This window comes from Leopardus geoffroyi, chromosome A1, assembly GCF_018350155.1.
Source record: "Leopardus geoffroyi isolate Oge1 chromosome A1, O.geoffroyi_Oge1_pat1.0, whole genome shotgun sequence".
Lineage (NCBI taxonomy): Eukaryota > Metazoa > Chordata > Mammalia > Carnivora > Felidae > Leopardus > Leopardus geoffroyi.
Window position 1 is genome coordinate 181,520,751 of NC_059326.1, and position 21,397 is coordinate 181,542,147.

A 21,397-nucleotide genomic window follows, 5' to 3' on the forward strand; every position below is an offset into this window, starting at 1 on the left:
TTCATTGTTGGTATCTACAACCCCTCTTCAATCTCTATGTCATGCGATTTACTCTGTAATCACCACTGCCTATCTTCCTAGCTCAAGGGCATGAGAGACATGCCCTAACCCCATTAGTCTTTTGAGGCCAACGGGCACCTTCAATCAATTTATTTTATGGCCTACTTACTCTATCATTTTTCCTCTAATCTTTAGCTTAACTTTCATGGTGAATTGTAATCATTCTAATTACTCCTTGTACTCACTTCCCCTCTATTGCTTTATGATATTTGGTATTGGCTTGGTAAAAACTACAGCCTTAGTCAAATCATACTCTACCTACTTTGTGTCTGCACTTAATAAAGTGTTGAACAAAATACACACACACACACACACACACACACACACACACACACACACAGAGACAATGACCATGAAGAGTAGTGAAGAATAGTATCCTCACTCTGTTAGTAACTTCTTCACACTTCTCTCTTTAATACCTCCCCCTCTATCCTCTGTCTCAGCTGATGACCATCACTGAAAAGACAGAAGCAACTACTGGAGAAATTCCACAGAATCCATCATGTATATACCCATCTACCATAATCTGCCCTCTCCCTTTACAACAGATGAACTTCCCATGCTCTTGCATTTATGAAAAAAAGATCTTATCCTTTCATCTTTTATGAACAGATCTTTCGTTCCCTAGTGGATCATTCTCACCACCACACCAATATATAGTTATCTCTTACTTAAGAAAAAATAAACAAAAGAACTCTTCTGACTCCTTCCGGCAGTTGCAGCAAAACATACGGAAATTGTTGTCTTTATTTGTATCTTTAGTTCTTGTCATCCTGTTCTCTATTAATGCCACCACATTCAGTCTTTCACCACTTTCCACTGCAAAATTTGTTTCATGTCAGTTTCAGTTAATAGAACTTACCATTTCAGTTGGCAGAAAATCCATACCTCCAGTTGCTCAGGCCAAAGCCTTAGGCATCATCTTCTATTTTTTTTTTTATTTGTTTGTTTATGGTAGTAAGAGCAGAGAGCTTGAGCTCTGCCTTCTTAACAAATTCTTAAGTGTACAGAACAGTATCATTAACTATAAAAACAATGAACTTATTTGTCTTGCATAACTGAAACTTAATACCCATGGAACAACAAATCCTCCCCTCCCCTTTTTTCCTCCCCTCATCCCCTGGCAAGAACTATTCTATTTTCTGATTCTATACCTGATTAGATACCTCATATAAATGAAATCATGCAGTGTTTGTCCTGTGATTGGCTTATTTCACATATCTTGTTTGTCATCCACGTTGTCACATGTCAGGATTTCCTTATTTTTTATGGCTGAATAATATTTCACTGTATCTATATGCCACTTTTTCTTTATTCATTCATTCATCAGTGGACATTTAGATTGTTTCTACATGTTGACTGCAGTGACTAACATGCCATAAATATGGGATACACATATCTCCTTAGGATCCTGATTTTCATTCTTTTGGGCGATAGCCAAAAGTATGATTGCCAGATCATATGGCAACACTATTTTTAATTATTTGAGGAAATGTCATACTGTTTTCTACAGAGGTTACAGCATTTTCTATTCCTACCAATAGTGTATAACAGTTCAAATTTCTTCACATTCTTGCCAACATTTTTTTTTTTTTTTTTTTTTTTTTTTGCTAATGGCCTTTCTAACAAGTGTGAGATGATATCCCATGGTGACTTTTATCTGTATTTCCTTGATCATTAGTAAAGTTGACCATATTTTCATATACTTTTTGTCTTGTATATCTTCTTTGGCAAAACTGAAATCTTTCCTCTAAGAACAGAAATAAGGCAAGAATACCCACTCTTAACACTTCTATTTAACATAGTACTGGAAATCTTAGCCAGAGCAATTAGGCATGAAAAAGAAATTAAAGGCACCCAAATTGGTAAGGAAGAAATGAAATTATCTATTTGCAGATGACATATTCTTATATGCAGAAAACTCTAAAGACTTTACAAAAATCCTGCATCAAACAAATGAATTTGGCAACGCTGAAGGACACAAAATCAACATGGAATAATCAGTTGTGTTTCTACACACTAACAATAAACTACCTGAAAGGGAAATTATGAAAATCATTACATTTATAATAGCATCAAAAATAATAAAATACTTAGGAATTAACCTAATCAATTAGGTAAAAGATGTATATGCTGAAAACTACAAAATTTTGATAAAAGAAATTAAAGAAGACAGAAATAAATGGCAAGACACCCCTTATTCATGGACTGAAAACAATATTGTAAAATCGTCCTTACTACCCAAAACAGTCTACAGATTCAATGCAATTCTTCTCAAAATCCCAATGATAATTTTACAGTAATAGAAAAAAATCCTAAAATTCATATGGACCACAAAGAACACCAAAATAGCCAAAGCAATCTTGAGAACAAAGCTGGGGCCATCACATTTCCTGATATCAAAATATAAACTACAGTAATTAAAACATTACAGTATTGGTGTAAAGACAGACATATAGACAAATGAGGCAGAACAGAAATAAACCCACACAAAAATGGTTAACTGATTTTTAGCAAGGATGCCAAGAATATACAATGGGGAGAGGCCAGTTTCTGTAAGAAACAGTGTTGGGTAAACTGGATATCCATACACAAAAGAATGAAACTGTACACTTATGCTACACACAAAATCAACTAAAATGGATTAAAGATTTAAAAATAAGATCTGAAACTATAAAAAGCCTAGAAGAAAAGAACAAAAAAAATCATGGCATTAGTCTTGGCAATATTTCTTGAATATGATACAAAAATCACAGGCAACAAAAGCAAAACTAGACAAACTGGTGGAGGGGGGGCACATGTAGTGGCTCAGGAGATTGAGCATCTGAATTCAGTTCAGGTCATGATCATGTGGTTCATTAGGTTGAGCCCCACATTGGGTTTGCTGCTGTCAGTACAGAGTCTTCTTCGGATAATCTGTCCCCCTTTCTCTGCCCCTCATCTACTTGTGTGCTCTCTCTCTCTCAAAAATAAATAAACATTAAAATAATAAAAAAAAACCTAGACAAATGGGACTATATCAAGCTAAAAAGCTTCTACATCGCAAAGGAAATATCAACGGAATGAAAAGGCAGTCTATGTAGTGGGAGGAAATATCTGCAAGTCATATATTTGATAAGGGATAATATTAAAAAAAGAAACAAGTCCTACAACTCAGTTGGAAAACAATAATAACAACTAAAAACCAATAAACCAACCAACCAACCAACCAACCAACCAACCAACCAACCAAAAAAACCAGATAATTACAAAACAGGCAGAGGATTTGGGAGTCATTTTTTACTTCTCTTTTTCACACACTTCCCAGCTAATATATCTGAAAAAACTACCACCTCAACCTTCAAAATATATTGAGAATCAGACAATTTATCATCACATCCATTGGTCCTAGATACTGTCATCTCTTGTCTTGGTTACCACAATAGCCCCTTAACTGGTCTCCTCACCCTTGCCCCTTTCTCTCCATTCTAAACATAATAGCCAGAGCGATATTTAATAGGATATTTAAATAGGAAATCAGATCATGTCACTCTTATGCTCAAAACTCTGCATGGATATCCATTTTCCTCAGAATAAAACCACAAATGAAAATTATCTATGATGCTTTACATGACCTAGCTCTGCCTCTGTCCTCACGTCCTACTATTCTTCCCAGTTTGCTTTCTGATGCAATCCCTTTGATTTCCTTAAATGCACCACGATATTCCTGAATTAAACTTTTTGAATTAGCTCTTTCATTTGCCTGGGATGCCACATCCCCAGAAATCTGCATAGTCTTTCACAACTTAATTCTTTGACTCCTTTAAGTTTTGGTTTGTTCAAATGTCGCCTTTTCAAAGAAGCCTTCTCCGACATTCCCCAGTCTATTTAATACTGCAAAAGTACAACCACATACTCCTATTTTAATTCTTATAGCATTTATCAGTTTTTAGTATAGTGTTTTATTTACTTCTTTCTTTCCCCTTCCTTCTTTCTTTGTCTCCTCTCTCCCTCCTTTTCCATTCCTCCCTTGCTTTCTTTCTCTCCCTCTCTCCCCATTTTTATGGTCTATATCTCCAAGTAAAATTTAAGTTTCAAGAGGGTCATAATCTCTTTCTAGTTTGTTACTGATACATCCCAAGCACAATACATAATAGGTACACAATAAATATTTTGAATGTAGCAAATGTTTATACTTGTTGTTAATCATTACTTAATATATTTAAATTGCCCTAGAGATCAGTTTACCAGTCATATGGGGAAGCCATTCTCATTTATGTTCCTGACCTACTCTCTGTTTTTAAATTAATTTATTCCTCCCTGAAATGGATAAGTTCTTCCAGTTTTTCCCCCTTTAATTAAAACAGCAGTAATGGAGAGGGAAAAAAAAAAGATTTTGGATTGAGAGAATATGCAGACACACCAAAATTAGAAACCATTAGGAACCCCTAACGAAAATTATATAAGCAAAAATGGATACAGAACTACCAGGTGCAAACCAGTATGCCTTCAGTCTCTTTTCTTTGTCTTCTATCCAACTATGAAGAGCTATTCAGAGGTTGCTCCTGGCCATCTACTCTTATTTCTCTTTCTCCTTATAAGCTCAACTTCCAGAGATAATCTATAAACCACTATTCTGATGTTCATTCTCAAAGTGATGTCTCCAGTTCAGAGCTCTCCTCTAGGTCCCATTCTTAACAATTACATAATTATTGACATTACCTTTCTACTTGAATGTATTGTGTTACATAGCAACATCCAAAATGGAACTCTTGGTCAGCCCCTCAATTCTATCCTTTCCAAGGATTCCCATTTTAGTACATAAGTATCCATCCAATTGCTAAAGACAAAAATCCTTGATATCTCTTGTTCATCATTTCCTACATTCAAACCACCATCAAGTTCTGTATATTTTATCTTTCAAATGAATTTCAAATCATTTGCTTCTCTACCTTGGTAAAGACTATACCATTTCCCCAAAGGCTACACAATTTCTCCCAAGTTCCAAAAGAAATGGATAAATGAAATGCTACAGAATTCAGAGGTGTGGGAATTCACATATAGTTAAAGAGACTAGAAGGGTCTTGATTCCAAGTCTAAGAGGACTTGGCATCTTAGATAATTCTTTGATGATAATGGGAATATTATTGATGTGTAGATTTGGGATAGCAGTCAAAGCAAAGGCAACATTACAAAGACTCAGAGGAGGAAAGAGTATGCTCTAGAAAAAATACACAGCCCAGTTGGACTAGATCTGAAAATATATTTAGAGGAGAAGTGGGAGCAAGGGCTAAAAACATAAAATTGGACTATATTGTGGAGGGCGTGAAATACCACAGAGGGACAGATTAAGTTGATTTGTATACTTCCTGCCTTCCCAATGTGCCTTTTTGTTCATAGCCATAAATGTGTATCAGTGGAAGTGGAAGACAGCTTGTATTCTCTTAATTATTCTGCATTTCACTAGGGTCTTTTCCATTCTGCATGTACAAAGGGATGCTCCAGAATATAGAACTTTTTCGACTCTTTTATTTCTATAACATCAATTATTAAGCAACACTCTATATTAGTAGAGCCATATGCTTATTATAATAGTAATTGCTTCCACATGATTATTTTCAGAGATTTTTCTTAATGTACTGAGATATTTATCTTTCATGCAAAACTACCTATTTTGTAAAAATACCAATAGCTGGGATACCACTGTGTTTATGATTACTATCCTCATTGAATCAAAGGCACCATATAGATGGAGAAAGTTTTAAGAATATTTAATACATCATTTACTCGATTCTATCTCCTCAAGGTGCCTTGCAGATTGTCTTAGCAGATGTGAATTTCCTTTTATCATGTGGAATGCAATTCTGTCCTTGGTTTGTTATAAATTAACAATCTGAAATAAAGTCCCACATTCTGAACAACAGCTAAAATATTTAATATGTCTTATCCTACAAAGAGCTAGTTGTTTTTCCCCCCCTTTGGTCGATACAACCATTTTAAATAGTTTTCTAGCTTTAGACTGATGAATTAAATGGATTTCTGAGATCTCCAGGTCAAGCCTACGTATGTATATATGTACGCGTATGTGTGTACGTGTGTATACACATATATGATGTTTCACCCTATAGGAAATAAGTTGCATAATTTTGAGAATGTAACCCAGTGATTTTCACACCTGTAAATGAACATTCTCAACTATATTATCAAGAACAAAGTACAATAGCACTTATTCTGGGATTACTGTAGGCATCATAAAAAAACTAAAAAAAAAAAAAAAAGTGAGCATAATCCAACATCTTCTCATCTGGAGAAGAAATACAAACCATAAAATAAGACATATAAACATTCAATAAACACATGGAAAGTCACTCAGCCTCACTCATATTCAAGTAAATGAAAAACAGAATAAATATATTTTCATCAAGAAATAGAAAAAAATATTGGGAGAGTTTCCAGTGACTCCTGACCAATACTGTGTGTGCCCACATGATGCTAACACAGTGCCGGAGCAAGGAGCAACTTTCCTGTTGGGAAACTAGTGGAAGAGAATTACAATTTTGGATAACCAAGTATGTCTAAGGTTTTCATGAATTTATTATAGGATGAGAATTAGGAATGTGCACTGGAATTTAGCTATAAGGATTTTATTCATCACATTGTTCTTTACAGCTTCTAAAAATAAATAAATAAATAAGTGAAAGAAATTTGAAAAAAGGTATTATGCTAAAGGAGCACTATGTGCCCCTTAATTATTATGGAAAATACTGAATGCCATGGGAAAATGATTATATTTACTAAAAAAATTAAGGCTACATAGGGCATGCAAATTGTGATGCCAACTCTGTAAAAATATTAATATCATACACATATATTTTCATATATTTTACAAGCTTATGTTATATGGTTTACACATATGTATATTCCTATATCTATGTATTATATATTAATATGTTAATATATGCAACCATATAATATATATACTTACTATAGACATCATAAATATTAACAATAAAAATTTGGCCTTCAATAATTGTTAGTACTAAAATGAAAGGTTGGTAATGTTGGGATTTATTTCAAGAGTCCAGATTGCTAGGACTCTTTAGAGAGCAAGGAAAAGGACATTACTTTGTATCACATCCTATGGGACTTGGCTAATCTATTTATTCTTATTAAATAAGGAAGACTGAAAGTACCAAAACTTAGTACTTATCTTAAAACGTTAGACAAAAATGAGGCACCATCTGAGCATCCATTTGTTCATTTTGGCTCAGGTCATGATCACAGGATTGTGGGATGGAGCCCTGAAGAGGGCTCTGCATTGAACATGAGCCTGCTAAGATTCTCTCTCTCTCCCACTGCCCTTTCTTTTCAGCTCACACGCTCTCAAAGTTAGACAAAATTAACAAAATATACTCTAAATTTTAAACATGAGAGAATTAAAATTAAAGGATGAACTTGATGAAAAAGAAAGCGTGAGAGTAATACAGACAGGGTAGAAAGCGTGAGAGTAATACAGACAGGTAGAAAGCTTGAAAGAAAAATAAATATATTCACATCAAATCTGGTTTTTAAAAGATCTGAGAAATAAAAATACAAGTATAGGGATGAGAAGAGAGACCCAAATGAAGTTACAGAGATTATAATAAAGTATATGAATACAGGACTCCAGAAGCAATAAGGATACAGAAACAGAAAGAATCTTTAAGAAACTGTTAATCAACTACAACACACTGAATGTTCCTATAAAAATAATGTTATGACCTATCTTCCTTGTACATAGCACTATTTGATGCTATTATTTAATCATTTGATTAAGTAGTATAAATGCTGGGTTATGGCTGTTGTAACACAGTATTGTATGCATAAGCATAACAGATAAATGTCAAGAATATTTCCTATACTCCAAGAGCTTCAAATTAGATGCTTTTCAAATTTTAGTATTTTAATTATATCCAACATTCATATGCTAGTTAGGGGTTAATTTCTCCACTTGAAATACCAAGAAGCAGGAATCAAAATCTCTGTAATCCAGGGATTGATTTTTTAAGACCTTCTACCTGGATTACTGTTTCCTTCTCTGATATTGCCACTTCTAATTTTGTTACCTTTCTGTCCAAACACCTGTGTGTGTGTGTGTGTGTGTGTGTGTGTGTGTGTGTGAGTGTGTGTATGCGTGTGCTCTTTAATTAGATACTTTCTAAAACAGAAAAGTCTCTGCTGAAAGAAACTTTCAGTAATTTTCTCATGACTTCTTGGTCAGACCTTATTTCCTTAGGGTGAAAGTCAGCATTCTTGATCATCTGATCCCTACATATCTACTGATATATTTCTACTGCTGTCTAATAAAAGTCACTATGTTCCCATTAGTCTGACTAGAGTCGGAATTTTATGGAAAAAATATTCCTGAAAAATCATCATCATTTTTACATATCTTCCCTTATTCTCCAGCTACCATACAAATTGTTTTTAATTCATTTGGAATATCCATCATCTCATTTCCACTCGTATAAACTCTCTCATTTATAACCTAATTAAAACTCCACTCTTCAAAGCTGCCCCTATTATAACAGTCTGCTGACACATGCAATGTTTATTTTCTTATTTCCCTACCGAGAGTAGATGGAAATTTCTCTATAAATGTACAGAGGTGCTTGCTTTCTTCAATAAACAGTAAAGTACATATTTTTATCTATCCATATAAGAAGTGAAAGTTGACACAAGGAATTGAGAGAAGAAAATAGAAACTCAAAAAAATAATAAGGTATGATCAGTACAGATAGCTATGAACAAAAAGAAAGACAATCTAACAGGTTGCCACAAGATAATGGATTATCCACATATTCCAAGGGGAGTCTGGCTCCTTACACTTCATCTTCTGGGAAATAAAATGTCTAAAACAATATTCACTTAACATTTTGTCACAAGCCCATATCAATATAAAACTTTTGGCTACAAATCCAATGTATATAGTTTTGCATTTATATAATCTATATGTGTGTTTGTATATATACTAATATATACATGATAAAACATACTCAAAAATAGAAATTTTAAAGGAGAAATGAATAGAAAAGCAAATACAAACAGAACTTTTCATATCTTTCTGTACCCCAATGAGCCTTGATGCTCAAATCAGATTTTGAAAACCTAACCCCACTAATTTTAACAAGAGGGCGGAATGAAATAATAAAGAAATGAGCTCACTGATGCTGTGACTGATCCTAAAGTCCTGAGGGCAGAGGTCAGGGCTGGGAATGGAAGAAGGACATAGAAGAATATATTTTATGTTTTGCAAATAAATCAGCGTTCCCACCAAATCAAACACCATATCTCTGACAGACCCAGGAGAACTGGGTCTGAGAACTCCCAGGAGGTAAGAATTCTTATGAGGGAACAGAGAGAAAGTGGGTGCTTTTAGGTGCATTCTGACTTGAGTGGATAGGAAAGCATAACTGAACAGTGGCCTTGAGTCTTTAAGGGGAAGGCACATTGGTCCCAGAGGGCCAACAGAGGTCAAGTCAAAAGAGGGTCAGCGTAGGCCTCCCTTCTCTCTCACCTCTAAAACTGTACACTACCAAAAGTTGACAGTACTCAATTGGGCATTTTCGTATATGGCCTTATGTTGCCATCTCCCTGGACTCTGATCAATTTGTATTTCTTTATGTCTGTTCTTCTCAATAATAACCCTCATACCAACTGAACTCCCCCTGCCATGAACTTAAGCAGACACAGACATACAAAGACACATGCTATGGTCTTGTGTAATGCTGACTATCTAGCAGCCCTTCCTTAAATCTTTTCAGAAATAAAATAGGAATCCTCCAAATTAAAGTGTCTTCTCATCTGAGATTACTTAGCTACTTTTCATCAATTCTAAATAAAAACAAGAACATAGTTTTATCAGCATCATGTATGTGTGTATTTTAAAATATACATATTTCACCAATATGCATAACTTTCTAAATACCAATTTTCTTTCTTTTTAAAATTCATTTCAAAGATCTTTTAGGATCAGTGAATGTGTGGTAGCATATTTCATGCATAGAATAAAGAAATACATTCCAATCCTCTTCCTGTGTCTAGATGCTCTATGTACGTCCATGACCCTCTTTTTTATGTTTAAGCCAAGGAGAGAGATCGCTGTGGTGTCAGTCTTTTCCTATTCCCCTCAGGCCAGGGTAAATGTCCATGAATGGAATTTTCAAAGAACGTCAACTTGGATATTTCAGCCCCTTCCATTAGTAAACATGCTTGAATTTCAATTACTTTTCCTCCTTCACAAATACCCTTGGGATGCTAAGAGAACTGGCAGTATACTACATTGTGTGTGAGCAAAAGCCACCTCTGAATAACACTCAGGAATCCTGCTGATACACTTGTAGAAGAGCATTTCTTAGTTTGTGGAGCACTGTTCCCAGTTCTTGTTCCCAACTCAGCATTATCCAACATCGCTCCAACTCCTTCTCTTTTGAGGCACTGGAGGTCTTTGTATATCACTGCATTTTTCTCTTCTAGCCTTTGCTTTATTGTCTTTCACTTCATTGTAACAGACTCCATAAACCATTTGCCTGATCAAAACTGAGCATAATTAGAACAAAGTCATTTTCCTTCTCTTTAAATGGCTTCCTCCTATAAAGCCCTGGGGTTTTCCTCAATCAGCTGAAATAGCTAAAGTTTTTAAAGTAGGTTCTCCCTCCACCTATTTCCTAAAAGTCCACCCAGATACTTTTACATTAAAATAGCTTTCAGTATATGTGTTGAAATCAAAAGTTCTGACTTTAATTTTTTTAGCACTGCAAAAGATAGGGATGGCGAATCATCCACTCCCCCTCCCTTCCCACATGCATATAATTATTTTCTTAATTTTGAAATGAAATTTATTTTCATTTGTATAATCTCATCAGAATACCTTAAAATTACTTCAGAAATATGGTAAAGCAAAATTAAGCCCATTTTACAGGTGAGTCAAACTTATAAAAAAAAAACAAGCAACATCAATATTTTAAACACATGTTAAATTAAGCTAACGTTGTTTCTAGCTTTCTTTCTACCATTTTCATCATCTCTGGTTGCCCGGAATTTTGTTTAGAAGTCAAGGTTGGTAACTTGAGTGCTCCAAAGGCTGAGCATACTTTAAATAAGTGGAGCACATTGAAGGGAGCTCAGGTAAATCAGATGACATGGGCCCATCTAGAGCCACTATGGTTAGTATTTCTAACCCAATTCATCCTGAAGGAAAGCTGGACAAGCATTACTGGACCTTGTACATTTCAAGAGAAGCCAACAATAAAAACTTCTACTTAAAATTGTTGGTTAGTAATGTCAAATTTTTTAAACATTGGAATGACCAAATAAAACAACTCATGAACTACAGTTCATAACCTCTAGGTTAATGACTGTTCTGTGAATCTCTTCCCTCGACCTTTGATGCCTTTAACATTCCTCAAACTGAGTTTAGGGAAACTGGGAAGGACAATCTTCAAGGTAGTTCTTTTGGCTAGTGCTGAATAATACTAAACATTAAATCACAAGTAACATTTTTAGTTTCAGGTATAAGCATTTGTACATAATACCTACATATCTGCAATTTCTATCCTGCTTACAAATCTATTACTTGAAATTTTCTCCATCCCCTCACTGTGTCCTAGTTTCAGAATGGGTAAATGAAATGTCTCCTTACTTGGCATACACCTTTGCAAATGCTTTTTGCTTCACACTTTATTTTGCACAGGTTCATCCGGATACAGTTGTCTGTAGAAAATTTATACTATCAACTTCCTTGGCTTTAACCCATTTTATTCACAGCTTTAATACGTGATTGCATCTCTCTCCCAAATTTAAATTTAATTTGAACCTTGACAAACAACAACTAAACTAAAAAGTGACTGAACAATAAGCAAAAAAGTGAGGAGTTTTCTGAGTGAAGAGGCTTCTGGGGGTGAAGTGACAAGAACAGTTTGCCTCTCACCCAGTGACTGCCTTTGCTGCATAACTGAAGTGAAAGTACAGATATCAGGAACTCAGCAGCTTAAAACCAAATGATTATCCACCAAGCCCAATGTCTCCCCGAAGGCCTAGAGATTACACGTGTAATAATCAGGCTGCCCTTGCCAAAAGTAAGGCTTAGTGCTTCATTTTATTTATTGTATTTATTGAATGGAGCCATTCCTTGATAGCCCCCGGGAGCATTAACAAACATGAAAGCAACCACCAAAGGAAAGAAAGAAATATATAAATAACTAAAAACCATGCCACTAAAGTTTATAATCTGGAACATGCAGTATTGACACTCTTTCAAGTCCTCTGTTCTACTTTCAAGTAACGTAAGCATTGCTTCCATTTGCCAAAAACCTAAGTCTTTAAAGTCTTGGACAGGTCCCTCTGCAAAACTTATCAGTCCCTCTTTTTAACGTACCAAGCGATGTGACAATGTGATATTCCTAAATTCTGCATCTGGTTCTACATTATTATCAGTTGTATTTTAGCATTGCGATAACCATATATTTAAGACTCTCATTAACAAACTTTTTGCAAAATAAGGTGCCTCTAATATCTGAACTTTTAGGGAATTGAGCAGTTATTAAAATCATAGCATCCTTTCATATAGGAGTAGACCAAGAATCTTTTGACAGGTGATATTTTTTTCTCCTGTCTTTTATTTTTCAATCCATGGACGATTCATTTCACATTCCTTACAAATATTACTCTTTCAAATTTGCAAGCATAAAAAAAGAAAGCTTAAAAACACAACTTGGAATAATTGTCATCAAAATGGATTTAAAGTTTGTTTTGTTTTCTTCCATGTTTTTTGTTTTCCTTTGTTTTGTTTCTAAGGAATCGAGACAGTATTTTTTTCCATGGAAGGTTTTTTCTATAAAGTTTGGCTGGAAAAGAAATCATCCCTGTATCAACATCGAAAGCACAGTCAAGTATTACTATATTTCTGTAGCTCATTTACTATTCTTATTCCCAACTTTAAGAGCAAAATATGAGCTTTTGGCTATAATTATCTGGTGATTATAGTAAGTTTTTACATCTGTTCCAAGCATTCTCTGTAAATTTTATATGTGCAATGATAAGGAAGAAGAAAGGAGTACAGTGGATTATAAAACACAAAATAAATTCAAGAGTATGCAAGCATAATAGAGTGGGGCAGAAAGAGAAACCTGGTAGCAGGTCTTACATGTGCATACATATAGGCTACTCTAACGAATTTATCTAGGGGCTGCTTTGTGAAGAGAAAAGAAGACTTGAGAAACTCACCTCACATGATGAATGAACGCACTGCGGTTGTGGCAATAACCTATAGTAACCCTTCCTGGTTTTAAGGACAAATCCTTCCTCCCCTCAGATTTCTGTCTTCCCGACTCAATTAACATGCAGAGAGTACCTGGGTGTGTTCAAGCACTCAGGAAGAGACAGGAACACTGCAGACCTCTGCCAACAGGACTCACAATCTAATACAACCTATGTTCCCCAAACACACTTTACACAAATCCATTATGTGCCAAGAGCCAGCTTGTTTTATAAATGCATTTTGCAAAATGCAATGAAATTAACCCAACATTTGTATTTTCAACCTCAAAGTACATTACGAGAATTATAAATTTCCCAATTGACAAGAAATGAAAATGAACATTGTCTTTATTTACTTTGGGTGGAAACAGAGAAGGTAAAGGGAAGGCTAATTTTCTTCTTTATCCAAGGCCAGATTTAGTTTTCTCTAATTTCTGGCTCTCTGTTCCACAGACAAGCTTCTTTCCTTTGAGTTTTCTTTTTCTTTATGGATTTCTAATAAAATAACTAAAACTAGAATTATGTTGGAAAAAAAACCCACTCAAGGATATTTTTAAGTCCCCAAGGTGAAGATATTGCCTAAGGGAGTCAAGAGTACACAGACTGAATTTTTTACAGTGTGTGCTATTCTGCATTTTTAAAGAGGCAATTAGTTATTCTTGTGTATTAGTGACTGCCCCATTTTCTCCATAACTCAGGTGATACAAAGGGCCTAAGAGAGGACATACTTTAAATGGGACATTTATTACCCCAAAAAAGGGATGATTCTAATTTAAAGTCACTGAGAAAGCTATTTCTATAGATGCAGTCAAATTACACAGCAGCAAAAACTTGGCCTTGCTGTTCTGAACTCTCACTGCCATTTCTAACTATGCCATCTTTAACTTAAAGACAGAGTCAAAGAACCTGATAAAACCACATGGGCCTGAGAGCTGTATTTATTTAAAGCAAGTAAAGCCAACACAATGTTAACTTGGTGGCCAAACTGAGTATAAGATGCAAGGCTGTGAAGAAAAAGGGGAAAAAAAGGAAAAAAAATAAGAATAAATTTATCATGTGTTCAGTGTGATGGGACTTTCAAGTTACCAGGTTACTAGTAGATCATTTTTGTCACAGTAGCATGCAGGAAGAACTCTTGGCAGGAAAGGCTTTTATTACACGAGTCTGAAGGTTGGTTACCTGTGTCACACTACAGAAAGAGAATTTGGTTTTAGAATTTTTAAGTGCAATGTTTAAATAAGCACTGTGAACATTGAGTTACCCCCAAGATCCCACCTTGAAAATGAAATGAAAATATATGGGATACAAAGAAAAAATTCATTTTGTGAGCACCTATCTTTAAAATCTAAAATTGAATCCGAGAGCTTCTTTCTCAAAGTATAGATTCTTTAACTTCCTCTTCAGGAGAGGCATACCTAAAAGGTTATTGATTTGGTTCTGAAGGACAGCGTGTTTATTATGGAGGAAGCCATTGCAGGGTACAAGTGTGAGAAATTAATGATGGCTTTGTAAGTGTCCACGCTGTGGTGTGGAACCAGTGGGGCAACTGTCAATCTATATGATAATACATTCCCAAACTTCATAAAATCAGTCATGTGAAAATGCATTGATTTCTTTGTGAGCTAAACAGAATTTGTCAAAGAGAAAGAACGAGAAGTTTACTGAAGTTAACACCTCAGCCTGCAGAGTGGCTCACAACTCACTTTTTATTTGCTTAATGAGTTTATGATGGGACGTGCAAAATCTCTTATTTTTATTTTTGGCCCCAAATGAGAACAGAACATGCATTATGTACATCTTGGGAATATGTGGAATGCTGAAAATTTTTAAAAAAGAGAGAAAAGGACATACATTTTATCTGTACATTTTTAAAATAACCCTCTAACGCCTAAGCTTGAACTCTGGCTTCCTTACCTCTTTTGTGCTCTGCCAGATGCAGGCACAAAAGAGTCTCTCAGTACTTTCAAGTACAGATTTCTTTATGCAATTCTGACTGCGTTATAACTAGCATTACAGGAAAATCTCGAGACACTAGACTCAAGGGTTTATTTTTTACCCATATATAGGGATTTATATAGACTCCCCAAAGGTGGAAATTGTTCATATATGATGCCTTAAAGAATACTGGAAAAAAAGAGACTACTTTTGGTCTACCAAATACATTATTAATTATAAAGTTCTCCTACCCATAACAGTTCTAGGTAAATTCAAGGCAAGCGTTTTTTTGCTCCCTTTGTTTCACTAGAAAACTCTCTTTATTAAGTTTTTAACATGTATATAGATTTTAAAAGAGAGGGTGCAGATTCTACCAACATGTTTAAATTTTGTAGAGATGGTTCCCACGAGACCAGTGAGAATACCGCCGTGGAAGATTTGCCAAAAGACCTTGTTAAAATGTGCCATATATGCTTCATTAACAAGTGATTTTATTTATTAAGCAATCAAACTACTTCCATTTAAATAGTATTGGACACACACAGACTTGAAAAAGTACATCAGTAAATGGATTCAATGTATGCCTTTATGAAAACTTCCAAAAGTTAATTTCCTATCAGATAAGTGCCTTAGAGTGTTGAATGTGCCAAGTGTCAAAAATTTTGTTAAAATTCAAAATGAGTCAAGTACAGATTTTTCCTTGAGTGTGCACCTTGATTAGCTACACGAACGGAGGCATAAGTAAGACACATCTCCTTGTCCCCACTATAGAATAAATTATTTCCAAATTAAACACAAATTAAAATGCAACAGAGTGACATCTTTTTGGATATATGCGACTTACCCAGGAAATGATGTATTTTCAACACAGTTTTGAGATTAAACGATATTTAGCCATGCTTTTGCATTCACAACAAGCTGTCCGCCTGTGAATTTCTTTTTCCTCTTTTAAATGCAAGAAAATACTTAAAGCTGCTCTAGTAGAAGTTTATAATATTTTACATAAACATTCTTAACTGATCTGTTTGTAAACAGTTTAATGGTAATTCTTTCCGCAAACACACAATATATTCATAACAAATCGCATAGCATTTGATGTTTTCTTCATAAATCAACTGTACCTAATGCAATTTATCTTTTAAGAGATGTTTTTGACTAAACACAGTTCTGAGTCACTAAGAAATCCAGAAATAAGCACCTTATCTCTTTAATGACTTGCCGAGGCTTCCCTATATTTACTGCTTAATGATCGGAAGCATTTAATTTTCAAAGTTTCATTAAAACCCATCTACAAAGCTGATGGATAAGCAATAGTGATTTGTGACAGAAGATGTGGGAAGCCATTAACCTACATAGGTACCAAGGAGGAAAGTGAACACAGAAGAGAATACTTTTTTGAAGACAAGTCTCTTCCTATTTGTCATTATTAAACTCCAGAGCATCTGTTCCAGGTTTGATCTTCAATACGGATATGAGGCATTGCCGCCTGGAAATGAAAGTCTAAGATAAGGTAGGATTCTTAAGAGATCTTCATGAAAAAAAATAACCCGGGTTGCCATTTACTGGGAAGGGGAAATCAATACGAAGACCTAGAAACTTGTGGCAAGAGGACATTTTCTAGGTATAGGTCATAGTTTATCAAGTTGCCTCTTTTGCAATGTAATTTACTTGCTAATAAGACCAACTGACTATAGCTGAATACTGTGTTATCATCGAAATATGATTTTAAAATTCTCTCCTCATTTCTTGTGTGCTTGAGGTTTGCCGGTTTATTTTTCCCGAGCTCAGAGTGGGTAGACAAGGTCGATTTCAAAGAAAATGAATGGTTTTGTACTCCTCTTTATTAAAACACAGACATCCCAAACGCCACATTGCGCCATACCCAGAACATTAAAAGGTATTTAAGAAGCAGGCCTACCGTTCTCATCATCTGACTTATTTTCGTTGTCAGAATCGGTCAAAGTAAGGGCTGAGTTCTCACGACTGGACAGGCCGGAACTGCGTCTGGATTTTATCCCTCTCCCCCACAGTCTGATGGCGTGTTCTGGAGACATCCCTCCCTCTGTGTCGGAGTCGGCGTCAGACCCTGTGCTCAGAGAGTAGCCCTGATGAAGGATCCCCATGTCAGAACAGTAGCCACTTCGGTGTGGGGAGGGCTCACACATTCCCAATTCCGCAAGGGTGAAGTTAGTTCCTAAGGTGACAGCAACAGAGAGACCGATTATAAATTGTGAAATGCTTTACAAAGTTAAAACGTATTCTTACAAAAAACAGATGGATGCTTTTCCCATCCAAAAAACATATCAGATTCCCATGTTATACAGGAATATATGAGCATGAGTATTTAGGATATTGGGATACATTTGAGAACAAAAAAGTAAACATCTAAGATTAACTTTAATCCTAGGCCAGAATGCTCAGCTTTTGCTTCAAAAATGTTACAGCATTTACTGTTGTCTAGGTAGCACACGTAGCTGGAAAAAATACTGGATTTAGAATAATAGCTAATATATACCAAGCGCTTTCTTAGCTCTGGGCATCTTTTGGTTTGCAACTTTTATTTTACATTTTTATAGGTGACAATAACTTAATGAAGAAGATAATATTATGTAATCATTTTGTAAGGAAACTGAGGAACAGAGGAACAGAGAATTTAAGTGACTTACCCAAGGTCACACATCTAGATTGTAGCAAAACATGGATCTGATCCTTGAGCAGTCTGTCTTCGTGTCAAAGAACCTTAATCCTCCAATAAATGTGAGTGGTGGCCAGGAGACCTGGGTACCAGTCCCAGCTTCCCACTGGTAAGTCTCATTGTGGCAAGTCTCTTACTCCTTGAGCCCCAGTTTTCTCATCTGTAAAATCTGGGTATTAATCTCTTAAATTCCTCTCAGGATCACTGTGTATCTTCTATGTGATAATACCCACCGAACTCTTTTTTTTTTAAATAAACTATGTAATGTATTATTTAATTCAGCGTCTGAGGGATGAAAAGTCAGTCCTCATGTTTTTAAATGATATTAAACAATGTCTGTTTGCTCACACAACTTAGAACCACAAGTAGGTTTCAACTATGGAGCATGAATGTGTGCACAAATGGGAAGCAGAAGCAAAGAGGCATTTATTGAACGTTTATACGTTACCAGTGTTTGGCATGTGGCCAGGCAGTTGATAGGCTTTCAATCTCATTTAAATCTCATAATAGCCCAACAGTTTAGGTGTTGACCATTTTACAGAGAGGTTAAATACTGTGTCCAAGGTCATGCTTAGGCAAGTGGCAGATCCAAGATACACCGCTAATCTGCCAATTCCAAGCCTTTGCTCATTCTACAAGGTGAAATGATCTCAATCAAAAACCAGCCTGTAACATTCTGGCACAGTGAATGCTCTATCTATGTGTGTGCTTTACTATTACAGCTTCTTAAAAGACATTTTAAGGTTTCAATGAAAATTAGATGGAGTCATGCGGTACATTCTATTTACTGACATATGAAGCTGATTTTTTTTTGTCTTTACTCAAGCTATGGACAGCGGGGGAAAATGCACTGAAGAAATGCACTTCAATGCTATAAGTGAAGAAAACCTTATAAATAACACCAAAGCCATGGTTTATGTTATGTACATTGATTATATTAGGGCCAGTCCCTATCAATCATATCCCCAAACTTATGATATAACTTAACTCCTCTATGATACTCTAAATACATGATGTTATTTCTTAGCTTTCATTTTTAAAAAGCCTTAAACAGCTGTTTGTATTAACCTAGTGTGACTTTACTTTGTAATAGACATATATTTTTATTCTGAGGTTTTACTTTCCGTTCTTTACTATATGTTGATGTTCCACAGCCTTCTTTAGCTGTGTAAATGGGACCAAACCCAATTTTATACACAAATGTCTCTGAAGAGTAAAACCTATTCATTGGAGAGCTAACCCAAGCAAAATTTCCTGTGAGAATGGGGTAACTTCCTGCTACCTGGGTAGGAAACAGGGACATCCTTACTGCCACCAGCATGGTCCCAAATGCTGTTCTGCCCAGTGTACTCTGTTCCAGTTTACATCCTCGGTAATTAGGTATTGTCTCATAATTGTACAGTAAAATGTATATTTCCATTTTGGTAGTCTATAAAACAAAAGTTAAGTTCATGTATGTCTGATATTAAAATACTTTTCTATTTTTATCGTCTCATTCTTAAGTAAACTAAATATTAACATTCTCCCATCTTGTTTTTAGAGCTCATGTTTGCTCTGGACAGGCATGAAATATAAGGCTTCTTTTACCTTCAATAAAAGAAAACACGTCAAACTAAAACATACATGTTTTTATTCCACATGTGGGAATTTTAAGCTATATGATTCCATTTGAAATGGAGTGTGTATGCATTAAGGCAACTTTCCTGATGGTTTTCCCACACCTCATTATCTGGAACAAGCTTCAAAGACCTCCTCAGGAAAAGAGAAACATCTGTGAGAGGAAAAGAAGCCTCAGTTTTCAGAGCATCCCATGTGCTTTTCAATCTTGAAGTAATAGGCAATAAGCCTAGGGCATGGAAATACATGGAATAAATATAGTCTCCCTTCTTTGGTTATCAAATTTACTTGATGATAAGAAATTAAAATATTATTTTTCTGTTAAAACAAACTTGAGATCATCATAAATTAGTTAAAATTTGCATAATTTTTTAAAGTAATCACAAATGTTAGAAAAAAGTAGAGTTCAAGAGTTTCAGCTTTAAACATACAGCCCCAAAGCCACAAACAAACAACACTGTAAAGAAAATTGGAGGTATTGTACTCAATTCACCAGGAAAAAGTAACCAAGTTCACACTGGCTTACAGGAAGCCAGATTTTCCTCTAAATTCAGAAAAATTTTCCTCTAGACTCCTCAAAAATATTACCTTCTAAACGCCTCATCTTCATCTTCTAGTAGGACCACAGTCCGCCAATGTTACCCATTTCTCACAATTCCTAGTTAGGTGCCTTTTGTCCTCAACTAACTCAAAGAATAGGAATCCTATTCTAAGTATCTGGGACAGATTCTGGACCAAGCCTTTCCCAAGTGTGCTGGCTTAACATATGAAGCCGGTGAGCCACATACACATTGGAAAGGAAAAGCTGATCTATCATTTATTAAATCATTCAGCAAATATTTATCGTTCCTGGTGCTGTGATAGGCATTGGGGATATAACAGGGAGCCTTATAAAAATGGAGCCCATGACATTTACAGTATAATCGGGAAAGAGACATTAATCAAAGAATCACATAAACAACGTACAATTTATAGAGTGATAAATACTATATAGGAAAAGGACAAGGAGCCATGAAAGGTCATCCTGTGGTCCAACTGTTCATTCTTTTACAGCTTGCCCAACAGATGTTCAGCTAGTGGTGGACTCACTAGTTGGAGGGACCATGAATTTGCTCCATGAAGTTATCAGGCCCCCTTCAGTTTGCTCTTACCATACCATTCCCAAACGTTCCTCTATATACATTGATTTCAGACAAACATTTTTCATGTAGTTCGTCTTACAGTACAAAACCTTCGTGTCATACCCTTCAGCTCAGAATGTAAATAGTATAGGGGAATTTTAACACCATGCCAACTTATTGTTTTGCACTTACTTTGCTCATTGATGGAAGGTTGATTTTGCTTTAATTCATCTTGTATAATTATGTCTTTATTAAGCTCCATGGCAGCTTTGAATGGAAGAGAGAAACTAGTCATTGTGTGATTCTCCAAGCTAAGATTTCTAGTGGAAAACAGTCAACATTTCTTTCCTTCTTTACTTTCTTGCAGAAAGATAGAAAGAGTCATAATATTTCAGTATTCATGAAATACCTTCCATCTGCCTCTTCTCTCTCTGGTATCACATTAAAGTGGGAATGTAGATAATGTTTCAAACTCATTTCATTTCAGGTATATGTTTTATGGTTGCTACTAATAAACTTCCCAGTGTGGCCTCATACTACATTATCAAGGCCAAAGTCACTATTTCTATAGATGAATGATTGCACAAAATCTGTATTTACATCATGGAATTTTAGTATAATTTAAGGTGTTGGGAGAGAACCCCAATGTCTAAAAAAATTGTTAGGTGGATCAAGATAGCAGAACGCAAGTGTT

General features: G+C 35.3%; 1 protein-coding gene across 14 annotated transcripts in view; it reads right to left on the reverse strand.

Moving 5' to 3' along the window:
* Window positions 1-21,397, reverse strand: part of TENM2 (teneurin transmembrane protein 2) — a 1,977,527-nt gene that overhangs the window by 852,998 nt on the left and 1,103,132 nt on the right. For 10 of the 14 annotated variants that reach the window (XM_045502305.1, XM_045502315.1, XM_045502382.1 and 7 more), the window contains 2 exons: window positions 20,896-20,970; window positions 17,189-17,464 (listed from right to left, as the gene is read on the reverse strand). The exons of 2 other annotated variants lie outside the window; for them this stretch is intronic. In XM_045502305.1, coding sequence (XP_045358261.1) covers window positions 17,189-17,464; window positions 20,896-20,970 — 351 coding nt within the window. The remainder of the gene's footprint in view (window positions 1-17,188; window positions 17,465-20,895; window positions 20,971-21,397) is intronic. 2 more of the 14 variants (XM_045502361.1, XM_045502371.1) reach the window with 1 other exon arrangement.